General features: G+C 39.6%; 1 protein-coding gene, 1 non-coding gene and 1 pseudogene across 3 annotated transcripts; all 3 read left to right on the plus strand.

Moving 5' to 3' along the window:
- The first annotated feature begins 297 nt into the window (after positions 1 to 297).
- ACRALDRAFT_1073289 (uncharacterized protein) lies at positions 298 to 2187 on the plus strand. Its single transcript, XM_071018085.1, has 2 exons — positions 298 to 555; positions 615 to 2187. The coding sequence occupies exon 2, from the start codon at positions 676 to 678 to the stop codon at positions 1912 to 1914; it is 1239 nt and encodes a 412-aa protein (XP_070880245.1). The 5' UTR covers positions 298 to 555; positions 615 to 675; the 3' UTR covers positions 1915 to 2187.
- Positions 1977 to 2048, plus strand: ACRALDRAFT_t35 (annotated as a pseudogene). Its single transcript has one exon. The product of its transcript is annotated as a tRNA-OTHER (tRNA).
- Positions 2188 to 20100: 17913 nt separating the features above from the next.
- ACRALDRAFT_t36 lies at positions 20101 to 20175 on the plus strand. Its single transcript has one exon. It is a non-coding gene; the product is annotated as a tRNA-OTHER (tRNA).
- Positions 20176 to 23247: the final 3072 nt, after the last annotated feature.

Here is a 23247-nt window from a genome sequence, read left to right on the forward strand (position 1 = left end):
TTAGGATAGATTAAATCTATATAGGGAAAGGTACCTTAAACGGATTATATTTATATAGGAAAGTCCCTATATGTAAGTACCTCCACTTAGGCCCGCCTAGGATTAAATAGGCAACAGTTCCTAACAGTTCCTTATAATTAACTAGTCCCCTTACGTAACTTACTGCTAGGCTACTCCCAATCTCACATTTCATCGCTTCTTCGTGACCTATACTCAACTCTCGGGTCGGAATAACCCGTTCCGCCCCTATTACGGGCCAGCCCTGTATAACACAAACATGAATTTCCATCATTGTCCCAACATCCCACCTTTGAAATTGCGATTTAGTTGTCCGGACGTTTGTCTAATCAAGCACCATGGGCGCCATCCTGTCTTTGCCATTTCTGGCGGTTCCCAGTATCGGCACTGCAAGTCGCCCCTTTCCTCTCTCCCTGAATAGTCCTTAGAAATCTAAATGCGTGTTAACAACAGTTAGGCTATCGCGTTTACTGCGAGCTGCTGCGGCGCCGCGACATGCTCTGCAATATGCAGTGCTTGTGGGAAGTGCGGTAACAGGTAGCTCTTTCTCAACCATTTCTTACCCAAGTGACAGACACTGATTCATAGTCAACCAGTGTTGCCACTCGAGTCGCATACGCCCTACTTCTCCTACTCAACTCGATTTTGTCCTGGATCATGCTTACACCTTGGGCCATCAAAAAACTCGAAGGTCTGATGCTCGACTACGTCAAGATTGACTGTCCAACAGGCCAGTGCCATGGCTGGTTTGCTATGAGCCGGATTAACTTTGCCCTTGGTCTCTTTCATCTCATCTTGGCTGGTCTCCTTTTTGGTGTCACCTCGTCGAAGGACCCTCGTGCTGCGCTTCAGAATGGCTACTGGGGTCCGAAGATCTTGGTTTGGCTCGCTTTGGTCGCGCTTTCCTTTCTCATACCCGATGAATTCTTCCAGGTATGGGGAAACTATGTTTCCCTTCTAAGTGCCATGCTATTTCTCATACTCGGCCTGATCCTACTAGTGGATCTCGCCCATGGGTGGGCCGAATACTGCCTGGAACAAATCGATACAACCGAATCCCGGGCCTGGAGAGTCGTCCTAATCGGGTCCACCCTGGGCATGTATACTGCTTCCTTGACCATGACTGTCATCCAGTACATCTTCTTTGCTGGTGGTGGTTGCACCATGAATCAAGTCGCGATAACTGTCAACCTCCTTCTTTGGCTGGCCACGTCATTTATCTCTGTCAATCCGACAGTGCAGGAGTACAATCCTAAGGCTGGTCTCGCTCAGGCTGCGATGGTCGCTATTTATTGCACCTATCTGACTATGTCGGCCGTGTCTATGGAGCCAGACGACAAGCATTGCAACCCTCTGGTCCGGGCCCAAGGTACCCGGACGACCTCAGTCGTTATTGGGGCCATCGTCACTATGGTTACTGTGGCTTATACCACCACTCGGGCAGCGACACGGAGTTTGGCACTGGGTACAGGGGGTGATATCCGTCTTCCCGAGTCAGACGAGCACGACCTCGTCACCCAGCAGCCTTGCGCTCGTCGAGAGATGCGCGCCGAAGCCCTACGACGTGCAGTTGAAGAAGGAAGCTTGCCCGCTGACGCGCTCGTATCAGATGGCGAGAGTGAGGCTGAAAGTCACGCTACTGGGGACGATGAGAGCAACCAAACGCAGTATAACTACAGCGTTTTCCATATTATTTTTTTCCTGGCCACAGCATGGATAGCGACCCTCTTAGGCATGAGTGTGGACCAGTCTGAACAAGATGGTGACTTCGCGCCAATCGGGCGCACCTATTGGGCAAGCTGGGTGAAGATTATAAGTGCCTGGGTGTGTTACGCTTTGTATACCTGGACCTTGCTAGCGCCTGTAGTTCTCCCGGACCGATTCGATTTCGGTTAGGGTATTTCCCTTGGATATAAATAGGGTATGGCTAGTCCGACTGGGGCACTTGGTTATTCTATGGGGGGATAGCGTAGGTGGTAGACACGCCTGGTGGCAGCGTAAAGCCGTAGGTTCGAATCCTGCTCCCCTTAAACCGTGCGCGAATTTTAATTCGCCACGACTACCCGGAGCCCCTACACGGAATAGGGGTCCTAGTAATAGGGATATATTAGTTAGACCGTTTACGCACTGCCTAATAGAAGAACTATATATAATTAACACTATATAGCTAAGTCTCCTTAGAAACTAGCTTACTATACTAAGGTGGCAGAACCTATCTAGCTATAGAATATACCTAGCCGTATAGCTAACCGAAATTACTCTTAGTGGATATTTAATATCCCGTAAAAGCTAAATACCCCTCTTACTCGAAAGTTCCTTACTTATCCTTATTAAGGTATTTATATAGGGTAGACTTATTCGGACTATAGTAAACTCTTAATCGGACTATAGTCTAATTAATAATAGCTCTTAATAGGCTCCGCCACTTATTCCTTTTCTTTTTTCTTTTACCCTCCTAGACACGATTCGATATACTAAGTAAACCGCTAAGTAACTATCACGACTATAACAGACACGTATAATCAAGGAGTATTCGCCTTTACCACTATAAAGGATATCCTAATAGAGTCTTATCCCGATAGCCCTTATTCCACGTATCCGATTATAAAGTTAAGCGATATAAACTCTAAGCTCGAATACGCTAAGAAGAGGTAGCTAATCGCTTCTTATATATATAATTAATCAAGAAGTCTCCGAACTCAATTAAAAGCGTCTAAAAAATGTCTAAGAAACATTAGAAACGTTTAAGGCGTTAAAGACGTTAAAGACGTTAAAAACATTATAGGCGTAGTTTTTATTATAGCAGGTTATAAATTATATAGTAAAAAAAAAGAAAACCTAGCAGGTAGCGGGGCCTGTTAAAAGCTATTATAATTAGACTATAGTCCGATTAAGAGTTTATTATAGTCCGAAGAAGTCTACCCTTTATATATATAGATAGATACCTTAGGGTAATAGGGCGTCCATTACATTTCTTAAGAGATATCCCGATATTAAAGAATATATATATATACAGATATATATACACCTAGTTATTCCGACTAGGCTAGTATTAATAACGCCTAAGGCTAGCCGGCACGACTTCTTTTTATACCTAGACACTATATTAAGCGTATCGTAGTTACGATTAATTAACTATATCCTTATTACGATTAATTAACTATATCGTCACGACGATTAATTAACTATATTATTATTATAATTAATTAATTTATTAGTATCGTTACTATTATTAAGAGAGTATATCGTCTCTATAATCGATTAAGTATATTATCCTTGTATTTAATTATTTATTTATTTATTTATTTCTTTATTCTTACTCTGTTATCGCTTAGCTAATGCTAGGCTAGCCTTCCTAGGCAATAGTCCCTTTTAGATTTTAGAAGGGGGGAAAACCTCTTCGGATAAAAACCCCTTCCCCCTTAGAATAATAAAATTCGTTCCATATACGCGGCCGCCGCGAAGACACTATACGGCCGCTATATTAACACTGTTCGTATTACGAAGCCACTAATATAAGCTCTATACTCCTTTATCCTAGTCCCTATTATCCTCTTATTTATTAATTACTAAGACAGACCCTTAGTAATTAATTCTATTCTAAGCCAGTAACCCTATCTTTAGGATTTAATATATCCTAGGCCTATATTAAAGCTTTTTACGTTATCTATAGACGGCCTTATACGTAATTATACGGTTCGTAGCTCTTATGTTTTTATATGGTTCCTGCTAGGATATTTTACGCGCTCCGGAGCGCGGTACCGTCTCTATATACCTAACGGCCGACTAATCCGTTACGGCCCTGTTTATAGTAGGGCCTACCTGCCCTAGTTAGCGATATAGACGTATCGGCCTTAGCTGCAGAGCGACCGGCGCCTATTATCGACTAGCTACGAGCCGGGTAGTAGGGCTATCGGGCCCCCCCTATTCAACTCTTATCGTGCTTACTAAGGCAGATAAGGGCTACCCGCGAACAGGGCCAGGCAACACAAAAAGAAAAAACTTTTTACACGCGTCCCTAGCCGGATGCGAACCGACCTAACTGCCTCGTGGTTATATATCAGGGCACCACTAGTGCACTATAGGGGCTTATATTTAATTAAGTATATCGTTATTATAATTAATTAAGCGGATATTTTATAGTATATATTATCTTAGTAAGCTTAGACGTTTTGATTCTAGACATAAAAACAGCGGGCGGCTAATTCGTAGTATATATAGTGATATAGTTCTGCTTAAGTTATATAAATACAAAAAATACACTTAATAAGTATAAGCCTAAGCCATACGCTATAAAATGTATATTAACTTAGTATTTCTGGGATACCTAGAATAAACGTCTAAGGAACGAATGCAGAGCTAATCGTAGTCCAGACTCGCGTTGTATAGACATATTTTCAAGGGTCTATGTTAAGATTATAATTATATAATAACCACTTAAGATATCGCTTTTCTGATTACTATCTGGGTAAGGGAATTAATTAAATATAAACCCATCTTGTTTATAATACCCTACGGCTTCTGCTTATCTCTACCTAAATACCCTATTGTGAAATCGACCCGAGGTACGCCCTTCTATGCATATAACGACCCCCCTTTATCTTCGCCTATATACTAGATATCGCTAAGTAAATTATACACTGAGAATCGTCAAGAGTAGGAGCATCTTAGACGATAGGTTTAATCGTGTTTCTATGGGTTATTGCTTAGGTGGTGTGTTAATCCTGGTTCTCGGGACCTTTAAAGGGCCCGGATTAATAATTAAATAGAGCGACCGGGCGGTCCTTTAAAGGACCCCTAAAGGACCTGATTAACGATTGAATCGAGTAACTAGGCAGTCTTTAAAGGCTTCTAGATTAATCTGTTAAATCGATTAGCCTAGGCGTAGTTAAATTAAGCGATTAGGCAGACCTTTAAAACGATAATATCGTGGTTATTCGTAAACGCGATTAAGTTAGCGTTTGTTAGTTACGGTTCTGTTTATATTCGGGTCTTAGACCTCCCTGCGGGAGCGAGTATGATAGATAGAATAAAGACCTCTGATTAGCTAGATTACTAAAACGGACCTATATATATATACTATACCGGTAATTATGTATAAATGTATTTCCTATACATATATTACCGGCCTACGTTATACTCCTCTCCCCAGGGTGGCCTAAGCTTACTAAGATAAAGTATATAAAAGTATCTAGGTATAAGCAGAATACGGGGGCAGGTGTTACCGGCTATTATTATAGGACCCTAGTCGGAATAACTAAGTGCCCTAGTCGAACTAACCGTACCTTATAAATATAGGGTTAGGATAATCCGACTATGGCAACCGGACATTCTGACTAGGGTCTAGATACTAATAGGTATTAGAACTACTAAAAACCGTTAACGTTATATTTTATCTATATACCCTTAATTAATCCTATAACTAATTATATCGTTATAACTTAAAAATAACATTTTATTATAACGATTATATAAAGTATATAGTAAAAGAAAATACGTATTCGTATTATACTAATTAAGTACTACTACTACTACTACTATAACTCTTATTATAGTCTCTTAATTACTCTATCTATATTAGACTAGCCATTTATACTATTAAAAGTATTTTATATACTATTTCCTGCTTATGGTATTCCTTTATAGCCTTTTATATATCCTTTTATTATATATTAGAACCCGGTTATATAATCCCGGTATAAGGCACAGGACTTACTATTCCTTAATATATGCGGTTCGTTAATCTAATAGGCAGTTAGCTTAATATAGACTCTTTTGCCTGTATAGTAGAGGGTTTATGCTTTTATGTAAACAACCGAAGCAAGAACCGCTGCTTTAGTTCTAATCGAGACTAGCCTGTTATATTTAATCTAACTAACCCTAAGAGATATAGGTTTAAAATGCATAAGCAGCAGATACGCGGAACCTAAGCTTATAAGCTAGCCGCTATATAATAAGGGCCAGTGCTTAGGGGGTGTGTGGTATATTCCTAAGTGTGCGCGCTAAGGAATACGTGCAGGCAGTTGCGTAGCGCGCGCAGGGGGGGAAGGAGGGTAATGTTACGAGTCAGAACCGTGTTATATAATCCCGGCATAAGTATTATAGGATTCAAGTAAGGAGTGAAGGAAGCTATTATAAGACGAACAAGGAGGCCTACTAGTGGACCAAGGGAGGGGGTATTATACTAAGATTATTCGTTAAGTTCCTTTAAGAAGATATAAGCATAGAGGTCTTTACTTATAGACCTCTGGAGGCCACTTAATAAGAAGGTATTAGTTATATAATCTCCTCTTAGAGTAACTAAGGGACCTTCCTAAATAAGGTAGCCTTACTATAAAGGCTACCACCCCCTTTATATACTCTAAGCTAGCTTTTATATCCTAAATACACGATAAGCCTTCTCTAAACATAAAGCCACCTAGTAGTTAATACGTAAGCCACTAGAACCTCTTTGTAAGAGGCCTCTATAGCTTACGCGATAAGCTTGTACTGGATACTAGTAGGAAGCCTAGAGACTTATAACACGAATTAATAAGACCTCTTTATACCTTTTATAGATTCCCCCCCTTTCTTTGACTCCCTGCCTTTAGGAGTAATGGAGGTCTAGAGGTAATAAAAAAGAACGACTCCCTTAGTCCGGCCACTCTTTTATATAAAGAACTCCGCCTAATCTAGGAACCTCCTTTTATACCACCTATAGAATAACACCACTCCTAAAGTAAGCACTAAAGAATAAGAGATAAAAGCAAGAGATAAACAGAAAAGGGGATAAAGCTTATAAATATAAAGATTCCTTTTCATACTATATAGATAAACGTGATTATAAAGAATAAAGTGGCTTAATAAAGAAGATTATTCTAAGAGACCCTAACTAGCGGCTAATATTATAAATATAAAGACCCTATAATAGCAAAGAGACTACTACTAAAGACTATTGTAAAGGATTCTATTATAAACTCCTAACTTATCGTCTAATCTTTAAATAACCTATATAATACTCCTTTGCCTACTAGAGGCCTATAATTATAACTTATAATATATAAAAAGAGAAGGTGCTTCTAAAAAGGGAAGTTATAATATATAAATAAGGCTAAATCTATAAGAGATTAGGCTGCTAGGCACCTATAGGCAGCTCCTAACTTATCTATAAGAACTTTTTATTAACTCCTAACTTTATTATTTTCTTCCTCTTCTTCTTATCTTTAGTTATTATCTAACTTTATAATTTTAGACTCTTAGATAACTATATATATAAGTCGATTCCCTGCTAGTGGTATAAAGCTATATATACAGCTTAAAGTCTTTTATCGACTTCGCGGACTCGGTTATCGGATTCGAATTTATTCTAGGCGGCCGGGTAATAAGAAGTAATAGATAGAACTAATAGAGAGATAGTTTCTTATATAATAATATCTCGGATAACTTAATTATTATCCTTTAATATAAGTGCCGTGATAGTGCTTTATACGTGACCGTTACTAATATAGTAAAAGCCACTATGCCTAACGTTACTAATACTAAGAGTAAGGCCGCGAAAGCGGCTTATAAGCTGGCTAAGAAGAAGGCCCGTAAGATCGCGAAGGCGATTAAAAAGTCCTATAGGGTGGGTAATAATAATATTAGGAATAGCGTTAATAAATTAAGTGCTTAGGACGACGCCGATATTATAATAAGTGGCGCTAATAGAGGATATAATAACGAGTAGTAGGAGGGTGATACCGCGGGCGGCGATACCGCTATAACTAATACTAACGATAATACTGCTATTAGTGCTAAGGATAATAGTGCGGGTGGCTACTAGGAAGCCACCTAAAATAATAACGGTAATACGGCGGATAGAGGCCCTAAGCCTCGGGTTATACGCGAAAAGGTTAAGGGACTTAAGGTGGTGATACTATATAGCCGGTATACTTATTAATAGCTAGAGTTAGAGTTGAATAATAAGGCCCGCGGGCTAATCGAATTCTCCGCTTACCGGGATAGCGTTACGGCCTTATTTAAATATAAACGTTGCTAAGTGCCTAAATCGAAATATTATTAAGTTATAAGTCTGCTATTCTAATAGACTACTAGGTGGGTGCTAATAAGACGGGGACTAGCTTTCGGTTTCCGCTGCTTAGGCCGCTACTAGCCTATAAAAGATCTTACTAAAGGCCGTCGTAGACGGCGGTTTAACTAACCGTGAAAGGGTATATTGAACTTAGAACGTGGTGCCCTACTACTGCTAACTATATGATAGGTTAAAGCTCTAATTAATTAGACGAAACTCCGTACCGCCCTGTCGGAGTTTAAAGAGGAGAATAAGGACGGGTCTAAGGATAGGGCTAATAAAAGGCGCCGGGCCGAATAGAGGGCGGCTAAAGAGGCCGAGAAGAAAGCTTAAGTTAAGTAAGAGTAGCGGGATAAAATATCCGACTACGCCTAAAGGATTACGTATAGTCTAGAGTACCTGGTATAACGGGCGGAATAGGAAGATAAGTAGTGGGAGTAAGGGAATAGGGACTAGGCACTATAAGTGCTATATAATAAACGAGGGGAACGTTTTTTTTTGTTTTTTGTTTTTAGAGTATAGAGATACTAATAATTAACGGTGTTACCACTATATAGCGACCCTATACTAATAACGACTAACTGACTTAACGCGGTATCTAACTATAGTACTATTATAAAAGGGAGTCTAGTAGGTAGCCTTTAGGTTCCTAAGTATAATCTTCGAATCCGTAGTCCGCCCACTTAATAAGATACTCGCGGCGTTTCCTATTATAACAGTGACTAAGGATTTTTTCGACCTTATACTTATCCGACTTTTAAGGCTCGATATTAACTTTTATAGGGACGGGTAATGGCTAGCTATCGCGAGAGACCTAAGGTTCTAAAAGCGAAATAAGGAAGACGTTATAAATCTTTATAGACGAAGGGAGTTCTAACCGGTAGGCTAACCCGTGGTTACCTATAATACTAATAACTTTAAAGGGACTAAGGTACTTATCGGAAATTTTACGACTTAGTCTGCCCTATTTAATATTCTTCGAAGAAAGTAATATATAGTCACCTACTTAGAAGTACTAATATATACGACCGGTATTATAATAACGTTTATAGGTCCTTTACGTATACTAGATAAGGACTTATATAGCTTAACGGTTTTATACTAGGTGGCCGGCACGCTATTCGGCTTAGGCGGCACGGACTTTACCGGACTTAGGTAACTTAATCTTATCAGGACCTCGGGGGTTAAATCCTATAAAGGCGAAGGCGGGGGTCTAGCGAATAGCGGAATGCCAGGCTGTATTATACGTGAACTAAGCAAGGGATAACTTTTCTACCTAGTCGTCCTGCTAGAGGTAATAGTAGGATCGAAGGTAGTATTCTAAGTTCTGATTCTAACGTTCCGTCTAACCGTCGGTCTAGGGATAAAAGGTAGTAAATAACCGGCGGTGAATACCGAGACGGTAATAAAGGGTAGTCTAAAACTTATTAGTAAAGAGGGAGCCTTAATCGGAGATAATCCTATTAGGGAGACTAAAGATACTAAAGACGTATAATTATAGGAGATCGGCGAGCCTATCTACTAATAACCCGCTACTATAAAGGATATATAGGGCGTACTTAGTTAAACGGTAAATAATAACTAATACTATATCTCTCTTTTTACCCTAATAGGTGACCGGGGGGAGGCTAGTAATAAAGTTAATAGAAATCTCTTAAAAAGGACGGCTTAGAATAGGCAAACTAGTAAGACGGCTATAGGGCTTATAGTGCCTAGGCTTAGTGCGCTAATAGATAGGATAACTCGGGATAAACTTCTTAATATTCTAAGATATAAATACCTAAAAAAAGGTATCGGAAATACGCTTATTAGTTCTGCCTATACTATAATAGCTAGTAGTAGGGGCGTTATAAAGGGCTTATATAACTGCTTCTTAAAGACCGGACTTATCGGGGATAAAAAGATAATCACGAAAATAGACTATACTATTAGCGTCCCGAGTCTACTAGGTGGGTAGTTTACTATCGGCAGAATAAAAGGGATTATCTTTTTATGCTTTAATAACTTCCTCCCTTAGACTTAGCAGGGTAGGCTTCTCCTTATTAGCGAGCTTTAGGAGGCTAATAACAAACTTCTTCGTAAAATCTTTTACTAGACGGCGCCTTTCTTAATCGATTTCGGCGGGGTTAGCGGCGTGTTAGGGCTTTTAAAACAGTCTATTAGCAGGGTTCTAGACGCCTAGTCGGTAGCGAATATCGAAATTATAAACGGCTAACTCTTTTAACTAGCGGGCGTGCTATACCTTAATATAAGGCTTATTTAAGAGGTAGCGATAATTTAAATAGTTAGTAAGGACTTCGATTAGGGTCTAGGTATAGGCTATATAGTATCGCTAATAACGGAATGCTTTAAAAATAGCTATAAGCTTAGTATTAGGGGTTAGATAGTTTAACTTAGCTCCTTAAAGCTTATAAAAGAAGAACGCGACGGGTCGCTAAGTACGGTCCTTTAGTTAGCTAATAACTACGCTAATTACGAAGTTAGAGGCGTCTAGCTTGATTCGAATAGGAAAACGGGGGTTAAAATAGCGGAGGACGGGGGCGTCTTAGAACGTATCTCGGAGCTTCTTAAAAGACGCTCTTTATTTATCGGAAAGGGTAAAGACCCCTAGCTAACCACCCCCTTTTAATAGGTCGGTAAGTGGCCTAGCTATCTTAGAGTATACCTTAATAAAGCGGCGGTAAAACCTAGTAAAACTAATAAAAACCTATACCTTATTAATAGAATTAGGCTCCTCCTACTCGCGAATAGCTTCTACCCGTATAGGGTCTATATAGACACTATTAGGCTTATAAATAAAACTAAGAAACTCCACTTCCTAATACTTAAAGATATACTTTTCCGGGTTCGCGTATAAAGACTAATCTCTTAACCTCTAAAGGACCTTGTGTATATATACGCGGTGGGTCTCCTTATCCGAACTATAAATTAAAATATTATCTAAGTAAATAATATAAATAGTATCTATAAGACTATATAGTGCCTTATTAATATATCGCTAAAAACTAATAGGGGTATTATAAAGTCTAAAGGGTATAACTAAATACTTAAAGTGACTATACTTAGTATAAAACGTAGTTTTCTATTTATCCCCTTCTCTTATACGTAGCCTATAGTAGGTATCTTTTAAATCTAACTTAGTATATACCTTCGCTTTAGATAAGCGATCTAAAATCTTATAAATTAAGGGGAGGGGGGTACGATCCTTATAAGTAATCTTATTAAGTCCTCTATAATCGATATAAAGTTAAAGCTTACCTCCTTTCTTTAGGATAAAGAGTACGGGGGCACTAACAGGGCTAGTAGAGTTTCGAATCTAACCTTTAGCTAAAGCGTCTTTAATATACCATTATAGAGTCTCTAACTCTTTTTCGGTAAGGGTATAGATAGGACTAAATAGTAGAGTCTAACCGTCTTCTAACTTAATAGCGTGGTCCCACCTATAGTATAGCGGGAGGCGACCGGCCTTAATAATATTAAAAACGTTTATAAAATCTCGATACTATTCGGGTAAAAAGGACTTAGGTAACGTCGGGAGGGTATTAAAGGTAACGTCCTCTAGGGGGATATTAGGTTCGGGTAAAACGGAATCGGAATAGGCGGGGGGCGGAACGGAATCGGAATAGGCGGCTAGGTTAGAATCGGGGATAATAACACGACCTATATAGAGGGTATCCTCTTAGGGGGTTACTGCTAAACTAACTAATCGGATAATTACGCGGGCGTGTTTTCTTTTTTTTTAATTTCTTTAGGGCTTTAGACTATCCCTCTCTTATTAGTGGCTAATCTAAAGTCTTCTTTATCGATACGAAAATTCTAAAGGCGGTCGGACTAATCGATATAAGGGTTATAGGTAGTTAACTAGGAGATACCTAGAAGGACTTAAGAACCTTTAGTAAGGTCGATAATACGAAATAAAGTACGATATATACGAGTACGGCCTTAATTATCGGTAGCCTTAATAAATAAAGTGATAGAACTATAGGTGTCTTTTTCGACTTCGGAAAGTCCCTAATTTAGACGTTTTAGGGGGCTAGTTAGGTTAATACCTAGAGGTAAGGCGTGGCGGTTAATAAGGTTAATACTAGCTTTATAATCTATAAACACGAGATATTATTTCTAACTATTACCTAGCTATACTAAGAGATTAGTCTTAAGGGTCCTAGTTTCTAGGGATAGCGAGCTAGGTAGGGACTAATCCTAGGGGGCTACTAGTGGATTATTAGCTTAAACCTAATTAATAACTTATTTCTTTAAATTAACGGGCTAATCGTTAAGACTAGACTAAGCCGGGGGTACGTGGCGGGTAGGCGGAGTATAAGTATTATACGGCCTATAATTACTGCTGCTAGGCGTGTTAGAAGCGGAGGTATTAGCGGAAGCCGAATTAGCTAACTTAGGGCACGCAGACTTATAATAACCGAACTAATAATAATAGTAATATTCGATTTCTAAGAGGGGCTAGTGTTTAGTAGAGTCTTAGGAGGGACTCTCCGTCGATAAGGCAGTAAGAGGACTATTAGTAGAAGGCTAAGTAGAAGTAGAGGTAGATAGGGCGGAGGAGGATAAGGCGGCGGGGGTAGAGGCAAAGGGCTAAGAGGATCGCGAGCTATTATTAGTAGCTATGCCTTAACGGAAAGCTAGATAATAGGCTAAGGGGCGGCTAGAGGTAAGCGACTTAACCTTTATTAACCGGGATAAATTAACTTCGGCTTAATAAGCTAAAACGCTAAGGTGCTCGTAGTCCCGAGGGAGGCTACTAATAGTAATCTAATCGTGAAGGGGCTTTTATAGCTTTATAAGAATAAGCTATATACGCTACTTATTAAGGAACTCTAAGGAGACTTTATTAAATAAAGAGTTTAGTTAATTAAGGAACTAGTTATAGGATTAGTTAGGGCGTTATATAGACTAATCCGAAAAGAGCTATTCTATAATAGATATCTTACGAGTATCGTGGTTTACTAGCTAGCTAATAAGGAATTTACGAATATCGACCTATTAAGCGGGCTTCCCCCCTTTTATAGGGTTATAGACTCTCTGCTAGTAGGCACGCTACCTAGACTTTATTAAAGGCGGGAGATACCTACTAGTAAAGTATACTTTCTACCTCTTAGTAATAAAGTAATAATAATCTAAATTAAACCTTTCCTATAGCTCCTCCACGAAGGTCTAGAACTAATTATAGAACTTATTATCCTACTTCGGATTAGGGTAATTAACTTTAGCTTAATCGTTACGCTCGCGCCGCGGCGATAATAAATAACCTTGACTAGGGGGCGAAAAAGAGTCTTAATAGCGACGATGCTTCCGGCGGTTAGCTAATAGATCATCGTTATCTAGGTCTTCTCCTTATTATAGATAACGTAGCTTTTTTTCCTATTTTTCTCGATTTTTTCTGCTAGCGATCTATAATAGGATAGCTTCTAATTACTTATTAGTAAGCTTTTTAGGGGGAGTATCCTCCTACTAAGGGTTATAATACCCGACTAAATAATTAAGTAGAACCTAAGCTCGGGGTCTAGGGTTAGCCGGGGGTAGGGAAGTCTCTTTTCTTTTCCCTTTTAGACTTCTTAATAATAGGTTAGAATACTTAACTTAGGGAGGGCGAGTCGTTCTCGAGGACTCTCCCTGAGTATAATAAGTAGGTGGAGGACGGAACTATTCTATTAGACGATACAAGGATAGTATAGTAGCGATAATAGCAGGACTAGGGGTCCCTAGGGATTATCTATTAGGAGGTAAAGGATAGGAGGCTACTATAATAGCATTACCGTTAGAATCTTCGGGGTCGGAAGGCGGGTTACTAAGTCCAGCGCTCTTAGGTTCTGGTTTAGGACTAAGAGGAGGATAGCGTCTAGGGCCTATATTATAATAGAAAGCGAGTTCCTACTAGGAAGATAACTAATAAAGTACTTAATTAAAGTCTGTTAATAGCTTCTGATAGTTATTATACCGGTGTAGAAGGGGAGAATAAATAAAATATTATAGGATTTAAGTAAGGAGTAAAGGAAGCTATTATAAGATAAATAAGGAGGCCTACTAGTAGACTAAGGGAGGGGGTATTATACTAAGATTATTCGTTAAGTTCCTTTAAGACGATATAGGCATAGAGGTCTTTACTTATAGACCTCTAGAGGCCGCTTAATAAGAAGGTATTAGTTATATAATCTCCTTTTAGAGTAACTAAGGGACCTTCATAAATAAGGTAGCCTTATTATAAAGGCTACTACCCCCTCTATATACTCTAAGCTAGCTCTTGTATCCTGAATACACGATAAGTCTTCTCTAAACACGAAGCCACCTAGTGGTTAATATATAAGCCATTAGAACCTTTTCACGAGAGGCCTCTATGGCTTACGCGACAAGCTCGTACTGGACACTGGTAGGAAGCCTAGAGACTTATAACACGAATTAATAAGACCTCTTTATGCCTCTTATAATAAGGCATAGGACTTACTATTCCTTAATACACGCGGTTCGTAAATCTAATAGGCAGTGAGATTAATACGCACTCTTTTACCCGTATAGTAAAGGGGTTATGCTTTTATATAAACGGCTAAAGTAAGCACCACTGCTCTAGCTTTAATCAGGATTAGTCTGTTACACCTCTCCCCCTTAAGCCTCGAGGGCGACCTTAGCTATGGCCACGATTACTTCCACCTCGCTAACCCCATTACTACTACTATTCTTCTTCTTATTCTTTAAAACGGCGCGTAACCTCTTCTTACTAGTACTATACCTACTCTTCCTCCCCCCCCTACTTAGATAAGTTACGCGCCCGGGATATAGCGTCTCTATAGCGTAGATTATTACTAATAGATATTAACCTAACTAGTATATCTTTAGCTATAAGGCCAGGCTATCCGCGGCTAACTACAATAATAAAAGGCTATAAGATACGGGGTAGTCTATCTTTATTTATAATATTATAACTAACGTCCTAATAAGGGTAGAAGTTAATGTAACTAAAGGCAGGCAGTGGTTATTCTTAATTCTATTATAGGATATTATAGGCGTAAGATATACCGAGCTATATCCTAAGCTACTTTATATAAGTTAGCGCTATAGTTATTTCCTTTAAGATACTAAGAGCTAGGTGATATTATTACGGGTTAACCCCTTGGGACGTCTAGTTTCTGCATAAGACCGGAACTGCTAATTAGCGCGCAGGCCCTACGCTCCGACCGCGTGCTGCCCTTATAACGGACTCGTATAAACTTAGTAAATCCTATACCCCTTTATAACACTTTTCCTTTTTTTTATTCTAGCTAATATAATTATTCGGCCTAATTTAGTGTGATTAATCTATAACTAGCTGCTTATATAGTTAGAATTTAGCAAACCCCACACGCTGCGTTAATATAGTATTAGATATAAATACGCTATTAGGTAGTAGTGGTCCTATAACCCCGGCTAAGATAGCGGAGTAGATAGATGCAAGGATCACTAAAGCTATTATTATAACGCTAGGTCCTTTATAAGAATAAATAACTTAGTTATAGAAGTTGCTTTAATAGCTAATAAACGGCCTAGTAAATAAGCTTCGTAGCGACCCTCCCTTAGCATTACGCCGCCTTTAAAGGTAGCGTCTATAAAGATACCTGTAGAGTCGGTAGGAGGCCCTCCGACCCTAGCGGCTTTTACTCCCTCCTAACCTAAAGTCTCGTAAAAAGAACCGCGCCCCCTATATACTAAGCCTTTACCGTACCCGGCGAAGTGTAACGGAAAATAAGCTAAATATACTATATAATTATAATGCATATACAATAAACTTAGTGTAAACAAACACTTATTTAATAGCTAAGTAGAGATATAGTATTATATTGTCTTACACCTTTCAGAGAGTGCCTAGTAAATAGTATCTACCTATTATACTACGAAGGGCCCGGGAGATACCCGTTATGGCGAGTTAAACCCCTCGAGTATACCGTTTCGGTATAAGGCCGGAACCGCTAATCAGCGCATAGGCCCGGCGCTCGGACTACGCGCTGCCCTTATAGCAGACTCGTATAAATATAGTAAATCTTGCGTTTCTTTATAAACCTTTTCCTTTTCTTTTTCTTAATTCTAGCTAATATAATTATTCGGCCTTATTTAGTATAACTAACCCGTAATAAGCCGCTTATATAGCTAGAATTTGGCGAACCCTCTATGCTATATTAGTATAGCCTTAGATATGAACACGCCGTTAGGCGTCGGTAGTCCTACGACCCCCGCCGAGGTAGCCGAGTAGACGGATAGAAGGAACACTAAAGCTATTAATACGACGCTAGGTCCTTTATAAGAGTAAATAGCTTAGTAATAAGAGTTGCTCTAATAACTAGCGATAGGCCTTATATGCCCCTAAGCCTTATAGCGACCCTCTCCTAGCCTCGCGCCACCCTTAGAAGGAGCCCCTACGCATATACCTATAGAGTCGGTAGCAGGCCCTACTAGCCTAGCGGCTCCTACTCCCCCTTAACTCGAAGTCCTAAGAGAACCGCGCCCTATGCGTACTAAGCCCCTACCATACCCAGTAGCTTTTAGCGAAAGACGAGTAGAGTACGCTATATAGTTATAATAGATACGCGATAAGCTTAGTATCGCAGACTTTTACTACTATATTAAAAAGGAATATCCCTTATAACGATAGAGTAAGTACTACTTATATTAGTTATAACACACCTCCTTAGCCTATAAAGGAGGATCTTGCACTTTAGAGCCTGATCTTAAATATATCACTATAGTATAGTGGCTCGCGGTCTTATGCCTTAAAGTATCTTCTTAGCTCGGGTTATTCGAACGTGTTTCGAACCGGTGCGGTGCTCGGCGTGCGGGGAAGTTCAAGGAACAGTCTAGCATCTATTCCTTCTGGGCTTATAACTATTACAGACTTTTACAACTATGTTAAAAAGGAATACCCCTTATAATAATAGGGTAAGTACTGCTTATATTAGTTATAACACTTAGTCTAAACGAATATTTGTTTAATAACCGAGCAGAGATATAGTATTGTATTAACTCGTGCATAGAAGGGAGTGCTCAATAGGTAGTATCCGCCTATTATACTTCTAAGCGCCTAGGAGGTGCCCGTGACCCTAACGAGTTTCTAACGTACTTACACTATATATATAAGAGTAAAATCAAGAGCCTCGCGCGGCTTATACGCTACGCTCTCTTTAATAACGCGAGGAATAAAGCTTTATATAATTCTTACCGAAATTCAAAAAGCAGATTATAAGTAGGCGGCGGCGAATAGGCTAACGCGGCGAAGATTATATTCCTTAAAGAAGCTCTAACCCAGAAGCTATATAGCGCCCTAGTTACGGCGAAGCTACCCTATAATTATCTGAGTTAGGTGGCTAAGGTCTAGAGTATCGCTTAGAAGTTAGAAGGACTATGCCTAATTAATCGGAATATCTATATACTAAACCGAAACCGGGTCTAAGAGGCCTAAGACGCCGATAGAGATACTACGATAAGCGGGATTAACTAGGTCTAACCCGACACGAATATAGACCGACTAATATACACTCACCGTATATATCTCTAGCTAGCTAGTCCTATAGGACCTGTAAGAGGATTTAACTAAGGCAACCTTAGGGTATAGTAAATAATATATAAATCGGATAGATTCTTTAAAGGAGAGGGCGAGGTTCCTACTCTATATAGCTATAGGGGAACCTCGGGCTATCTATGGCCAGGCACTATACTGACTATAATGCTAAGATAATACTAGCACCGATCTAGCGTTATACGGGCTTAGTACTGGTATAGTGCAAGCACTTATCTGGAGCTATATAGTTTAGTTCCTGGTATAGTACCGGATAATAGTATATAGTATATACCCTGGGAGAGCTAAAGCCCTATATTCCGCCGGCTTCCCCTTATCTTATAGTTTACGACGTCTAACTTAGACTCGGTATAGCCAATTATTATACTAGTAACAGGCAGTAGACGGTGCTATAATCTTTTCTATTTTAGCCGAGGCTAAATATATCCAAGAAAAAAAGCTATGGTATATAATAGCACTCTATAGCGCGGCGTCCTAACTCCGTTAGGCTCTGTTTACAGTACTAGCAAGTATATCTAGCGGCCGATCCTCTTATTATAGAATTACTAACCCAGCACTTAAAGTGAATAAAAGAAAAATAAGTAAATAAAAATTAGGATAACTACCTTAGCACCACCCTATTATAGAATCTTAATATCCGGGGCGTTGGGCTCTATATACGGTAGGCCCTAGCCCTATATAGACAGCTGGAGGATAGTGGCCGCGTCCTTGGGCGAGATCTCGTCTAGACGATTTTTTAGTTTATCGTCTACTAGATCGTATAAGGCCAGAACCCCTTACGGCTATTCTTTCTATAGTGGTTATAAGTAACGGCGGCGTGGTGGATAAAATCTATGATTATCTAGACGTTATTAGTTAAGCGGTTAGATATAGTATTTTTCTTAACCTTATTTAATTCTCTATTACTCTTTAGCTAAGCCACCTACGTATATTATTCTATACGCTATATTACGACTAGGAATAGCAGGTCGATTACCTATAACACGTTATTAGGTGTTATATAGTTCTTAATAATTAACAAACAGAGACAATCAAAACGCGCGCGCCGTCAATTGAGCACGTAGTCGGCTTCAAAGCCGCTACGGGCAAAACGCCACCGGCTTCCTAGAATAGAAGCCACGAGTTTCGGATATGTATTGAGTCAGCAACGGGGCCCCCGCGGTACCCGCACGAGGCAGCAATCCCAGAGGAGGAGGGCACAGGGGTTTTCATCCAAGTCTTGTACTAGTTCCCTAAGTCTTGTACTACGGTTTTCCCCCCTGTGGGCAACTGAGAAGGACCGCATAGTCAGAATTCTGGCTCCTAGTATACACATAGGATAGCGGAGTAAGAACCAATAAATAAATAAATAGTTCTTAATAAACTATATTACGAACTTAGCAGCGAGTAGCGGGGTAATAATAGTATAATGACCCTAGGTTATAATAGCTAATATCTAGCCGTTAGCCTTACAATCTATATGTTAAGACCGGGTGCGGGGACTTTAAGCCTCGCGGCGAAGGCCTTAGCCGCCTACACCCAGAGCGTATCTTCTTTATACCTAGTAAAGAATAACTTTCTGCCCGGCTGCGTAGGGTCTGACCCGTCGTGTAGCCTCTTTCTGGAGGCGGTATTATTACGAGGCGTGGCGGGGCTAGTATTAGTCGGGGATAGTTATAGGCTAGTTTACGCTAAGATATCTATAACTAAATAAATAACGGGTATAGCTCGCTCTTTAAGTGCCTATATATAGTCTAATAACTACGGCGTGCTATTAGATATATTCGCGATATTCTTTAGTCGCCGGGATAAATAAGTCTAGGTTAATATTTCCATCGCTAAGCTTATTAGTTATATCTGCTAACACGAGGTTAATACTATTAGTTTTATTAATTTTCTTAATTATCTCGGCTAATAGGTTAGCACCATGAAGTGCCGGGCTTTAGCAGCTGTTTAGCATGTTAGCTATGCGTGTTAAGGATCCGGCCTCGGTGACTATGATCCTACTAGCCCGGCGGGCCGATCCGTGCAGAAATTACTTATCTAGGCTATAGGGTATATTATATCGCGCTATTACGAGGTATTACTTAAACCATTATTTATACTAAGGCTACTAGGCGATAGCATAGTTATTATCTAGTAGAGACTATAGCTATAGGTATCCTAGTATAATCTGTTTTACCCTGGCTATAGTAACGGACTTATTAGTAATAGGCTCTAGTACGAAGATAGTTTGTTTTAATATATACCTATATAGGGATTAAATATGTTAGTTTATTACTTTGCCCCACGTCTTAACCGTTTACTAGATTATACTACCGATCGGTATCTTTTTATATAAATTTATATAAAAAGGTATATAGAGGTATAACGATATAGGGCTAACTTTAATAAGGTAAGTAATATCTAAAGCTACCACAACTTTGCCTATAGGCTGACTTCTTTACTCTCTAACTTTAACTAGTTATAATATTATTAGTTTTATAATAATCAAAATGCCTTTATAGTGTAGTGGTGGTATACCTGGCATATAGTCGAGGTAACCGAGTCCGTTCGAATCCGGCTAGAGGCGCACGTAAAAGAGGAACCCCTTTTCCTTTTTTGCGCTACTCGGATCCTATTCTAGGGGGCCCTTATCTGCCTTAGTATATACGATAAGGGTTGAACAGGGGGCCCGTTAGACCCACCTTCTGCCCGGCTTCGCTAGTCGTTAATAGGTGCCACGGGGGAGTTTGTCGCCTTACCGTGGAAATAAGAAGACGGTATCGCGCTGTCCCTAAGCGCGTGAGTAAAATACGCGGCGCATAGTCAGAATTCTGACTCCTAGCTATTTAAGGTAGGACAAGGATAGCGGAGTAAGAGACAATAAATAAATAGAAAATACGCGGCGTCTCTTCTATAATACGGAAGCAGCCTCTTATGCCATTACGTAAGCGTTCTGCGTAGGTATATAGCCTGTGTTAGCTCCACCTATAGCTATCTAAAGAGTAAGGGAAGCTTAGGAGCTTTAAACCCTAGGAAGGGAATATATAAGTCGCTTATAGTAGGCCTATAGGGTTCGCCCTAGAGTATATAGGAGGCGTATAAAACTAATAAAGATAACTATACGCGCGCTATTAATTTAAACACATAGTCGGCTTTAAAGCTGCTACGGGTCACGTTATAGGCTTCCTAGCATAGAAGCCTACGAGTTTCGTACTAGTAGCGAGTTAGTAACGGGGCCCCCGTGGTACCCGTATAAGGCAGTAATCCTAGAGGAAGAGAGTATAGGGGTTTTTATCTAAGTCTTATATTATACTAGTTCCCTAAGTCTTATACTACGGTTTTCCCCCCTGTGGGTATAAGAGAAGGACCGTATAGTCAGAATTCGGACTCCTAGCTACTTAGGTAGGATAAGGATAGCGGAGTAAGAAATAATAAATAAATAAAATAATAATAATTGGAATTTTAAAGCTATTACTAGATTTATTAGAAGCAGAACTCTTTAATATAATATATAATAACGCCCTACCTCCTCTAAGACTCCCTGAGACTAGCGTTAAAGATATTAATATTTAACGACCTTCTATACCCGATACTTTATAGCTTTATCGCCTACCCACTATTGATAAGTCCCCTGGAATTATACCCGATAACTACGATAGGGTCTTTAGCCCGCCCCCTTCCCCTTATGCAGCACGATAGAATCGCCTGCATACCCGATTTATCGAGGCTTATCGCTATGATACTTTATTACCTATATTTTAACGGCCACGAGCAAAGGAACTATCTAGAGATATAAGGCTAGAGCTACGTGGCCTTCGACGTATCATAGGATAGAGCTACGTAGATATTATAGCTACTGCCTCTAGCACTATACGCTAGAAGATTACTGCTTACTAGGTATAGAGCGCCTATAAGCAGGTTACCCCTTAATGATCTAATCCACGAAAAAAGAAAATTCGTACGCCTCTTTAATAGCGGATTCACGACTACATTTAAGAAGATCCTCTAAACCGTATAGATACGTGGGGAGATCTATGCTGGCTTATACCTAGTCTCTCCTTATATAGTGATATAGCTATATAGTCTACTATAAAGGATTTAAACTATACTCGTCGTATCCGCCCTTATCGGATCTTTAGAATAGAAGAGCACCGACGTAAGCGTGTATCCTTTATAAAGGATATACTAGAACTGATGCTAGATAAAGAAGATTGGCTTAGGTGCCCTATCGTGATAGCAGATAAGACCTAGGCTGTTAACGATGCTTTATGGAAGCAGTGGGTGACGATACACGATATAGAACGACCTGAAGATTACCCACTGCTACGCAGGAACCCTAAAGGATAGAGATTTTAGGGCTACTTTATAGGGCGTATTAAGGGCCCCTGTTATATTTGGCTATAGGAGTATAGAGGTATTAATAGGGATGGATTTATTAAATTTATCTGCCCTAAGATACTGCATTTTATAGAAGAGCGTCTTTTATATAAGATATATTAGCACGATAACGCCCCCTCCTATAGGTTAAGAAAAGTTAAGTAGTGGTTTAGAGATAACGATATTATCTTAATAGACTACCCGCCCTACTCTCCTAACCTAGCTCCTATAAAGAACGTTTAGTTCTATGTAAAGAGCTGGATAGAGTCTTAATATCCATAGCTATAGTGGATAGGAAGGGAGGAATTAAAGATAGCTATCGAGGCTGCCTAGGAGGCTGTTAATAGTAAATTTCTGGAGGGCTTAATACGTTCTATGCCTACCCGCCTATATTAGGTTATTAAGCGGGATAGAGGAGATATAGACTACTAATAGTGTTAAGTAAAGCATTTGAATTTTTGATTAAGTATAGATACTTAGTTTTATTAGTATTTCCCTTATATTAGGAAGTATCTATACCTGCGGGGCCTATGCCGATCCCTATCCAGTTATATTACGTTATATACGAGCTAACGTATTTAATCTCTGCGAAGGTATAAAGGGTTGGATCGGAGACCCAGTGCCATATCGTTAGGACATCACGTGACGTTATAAGACGCGCGCATCGTTTTTTATTATTTATCTTATATATTATATATACATGGCGGCGCCACCCAGACACAGAGGATGCTTATTATCCTATATAATCATTATCCTTTTAACCCTAAGTTTTGCCACGTTTATTGTATTCACTTCGTTCAAGCTACGTTACCCTGATCAGAGCAGCGCGCACCTCCAGGAACCTCTTTTAAAGGTCTTTTTATTATATGTGTTGTTTTGGTTATATGCACTTTATGGTCTTAAGCACTTATCAGGACACTAATATCGTACGAAGTGTGACTTGTGTTTATTGCAGACTATGAAAGAGTACTAGTCTACGATATTAAATATATACCTAAAAGATAGGGAAAAGCACTATGATACATCTAATAGAAGTACCGCCGTATTCGGAGCAGTGTATAACATGGCTCTGCGAATATGCCTAACAGGCTTATCGGGCTTTTCGGGGTCTTTGGGTATAAATACCTGATATACCCCCCTAGAGCCGCAGGATTAATCCTAACGGTTCTAATCGAATTAAAGCTTAAAAATAACGTAAAAATCTAGGATTTTTAAGGCTAGATATCAATCCAAAGGCCAACGGCTTATTAAACAGCTCGTACCTTATAATCCTAAAATAGTG

This window comes from Sodiomyces alcalophilus, assembly GCF_042370955.1.
Source record: "Sodiomyces alcalophilus JCM 7366 unplaced genomic scaffold ACRALscaffold_1, whole genome shotgun sequence".
NCBI classification, from domain to species: domain Eukaryota; kingdom Fungi; phylum Ascomycota; class Sordariomycetes; order Glomerellales; family Plectosphaerellaceae; genus Sodiomyces; species Sodiomyces alcalophilus.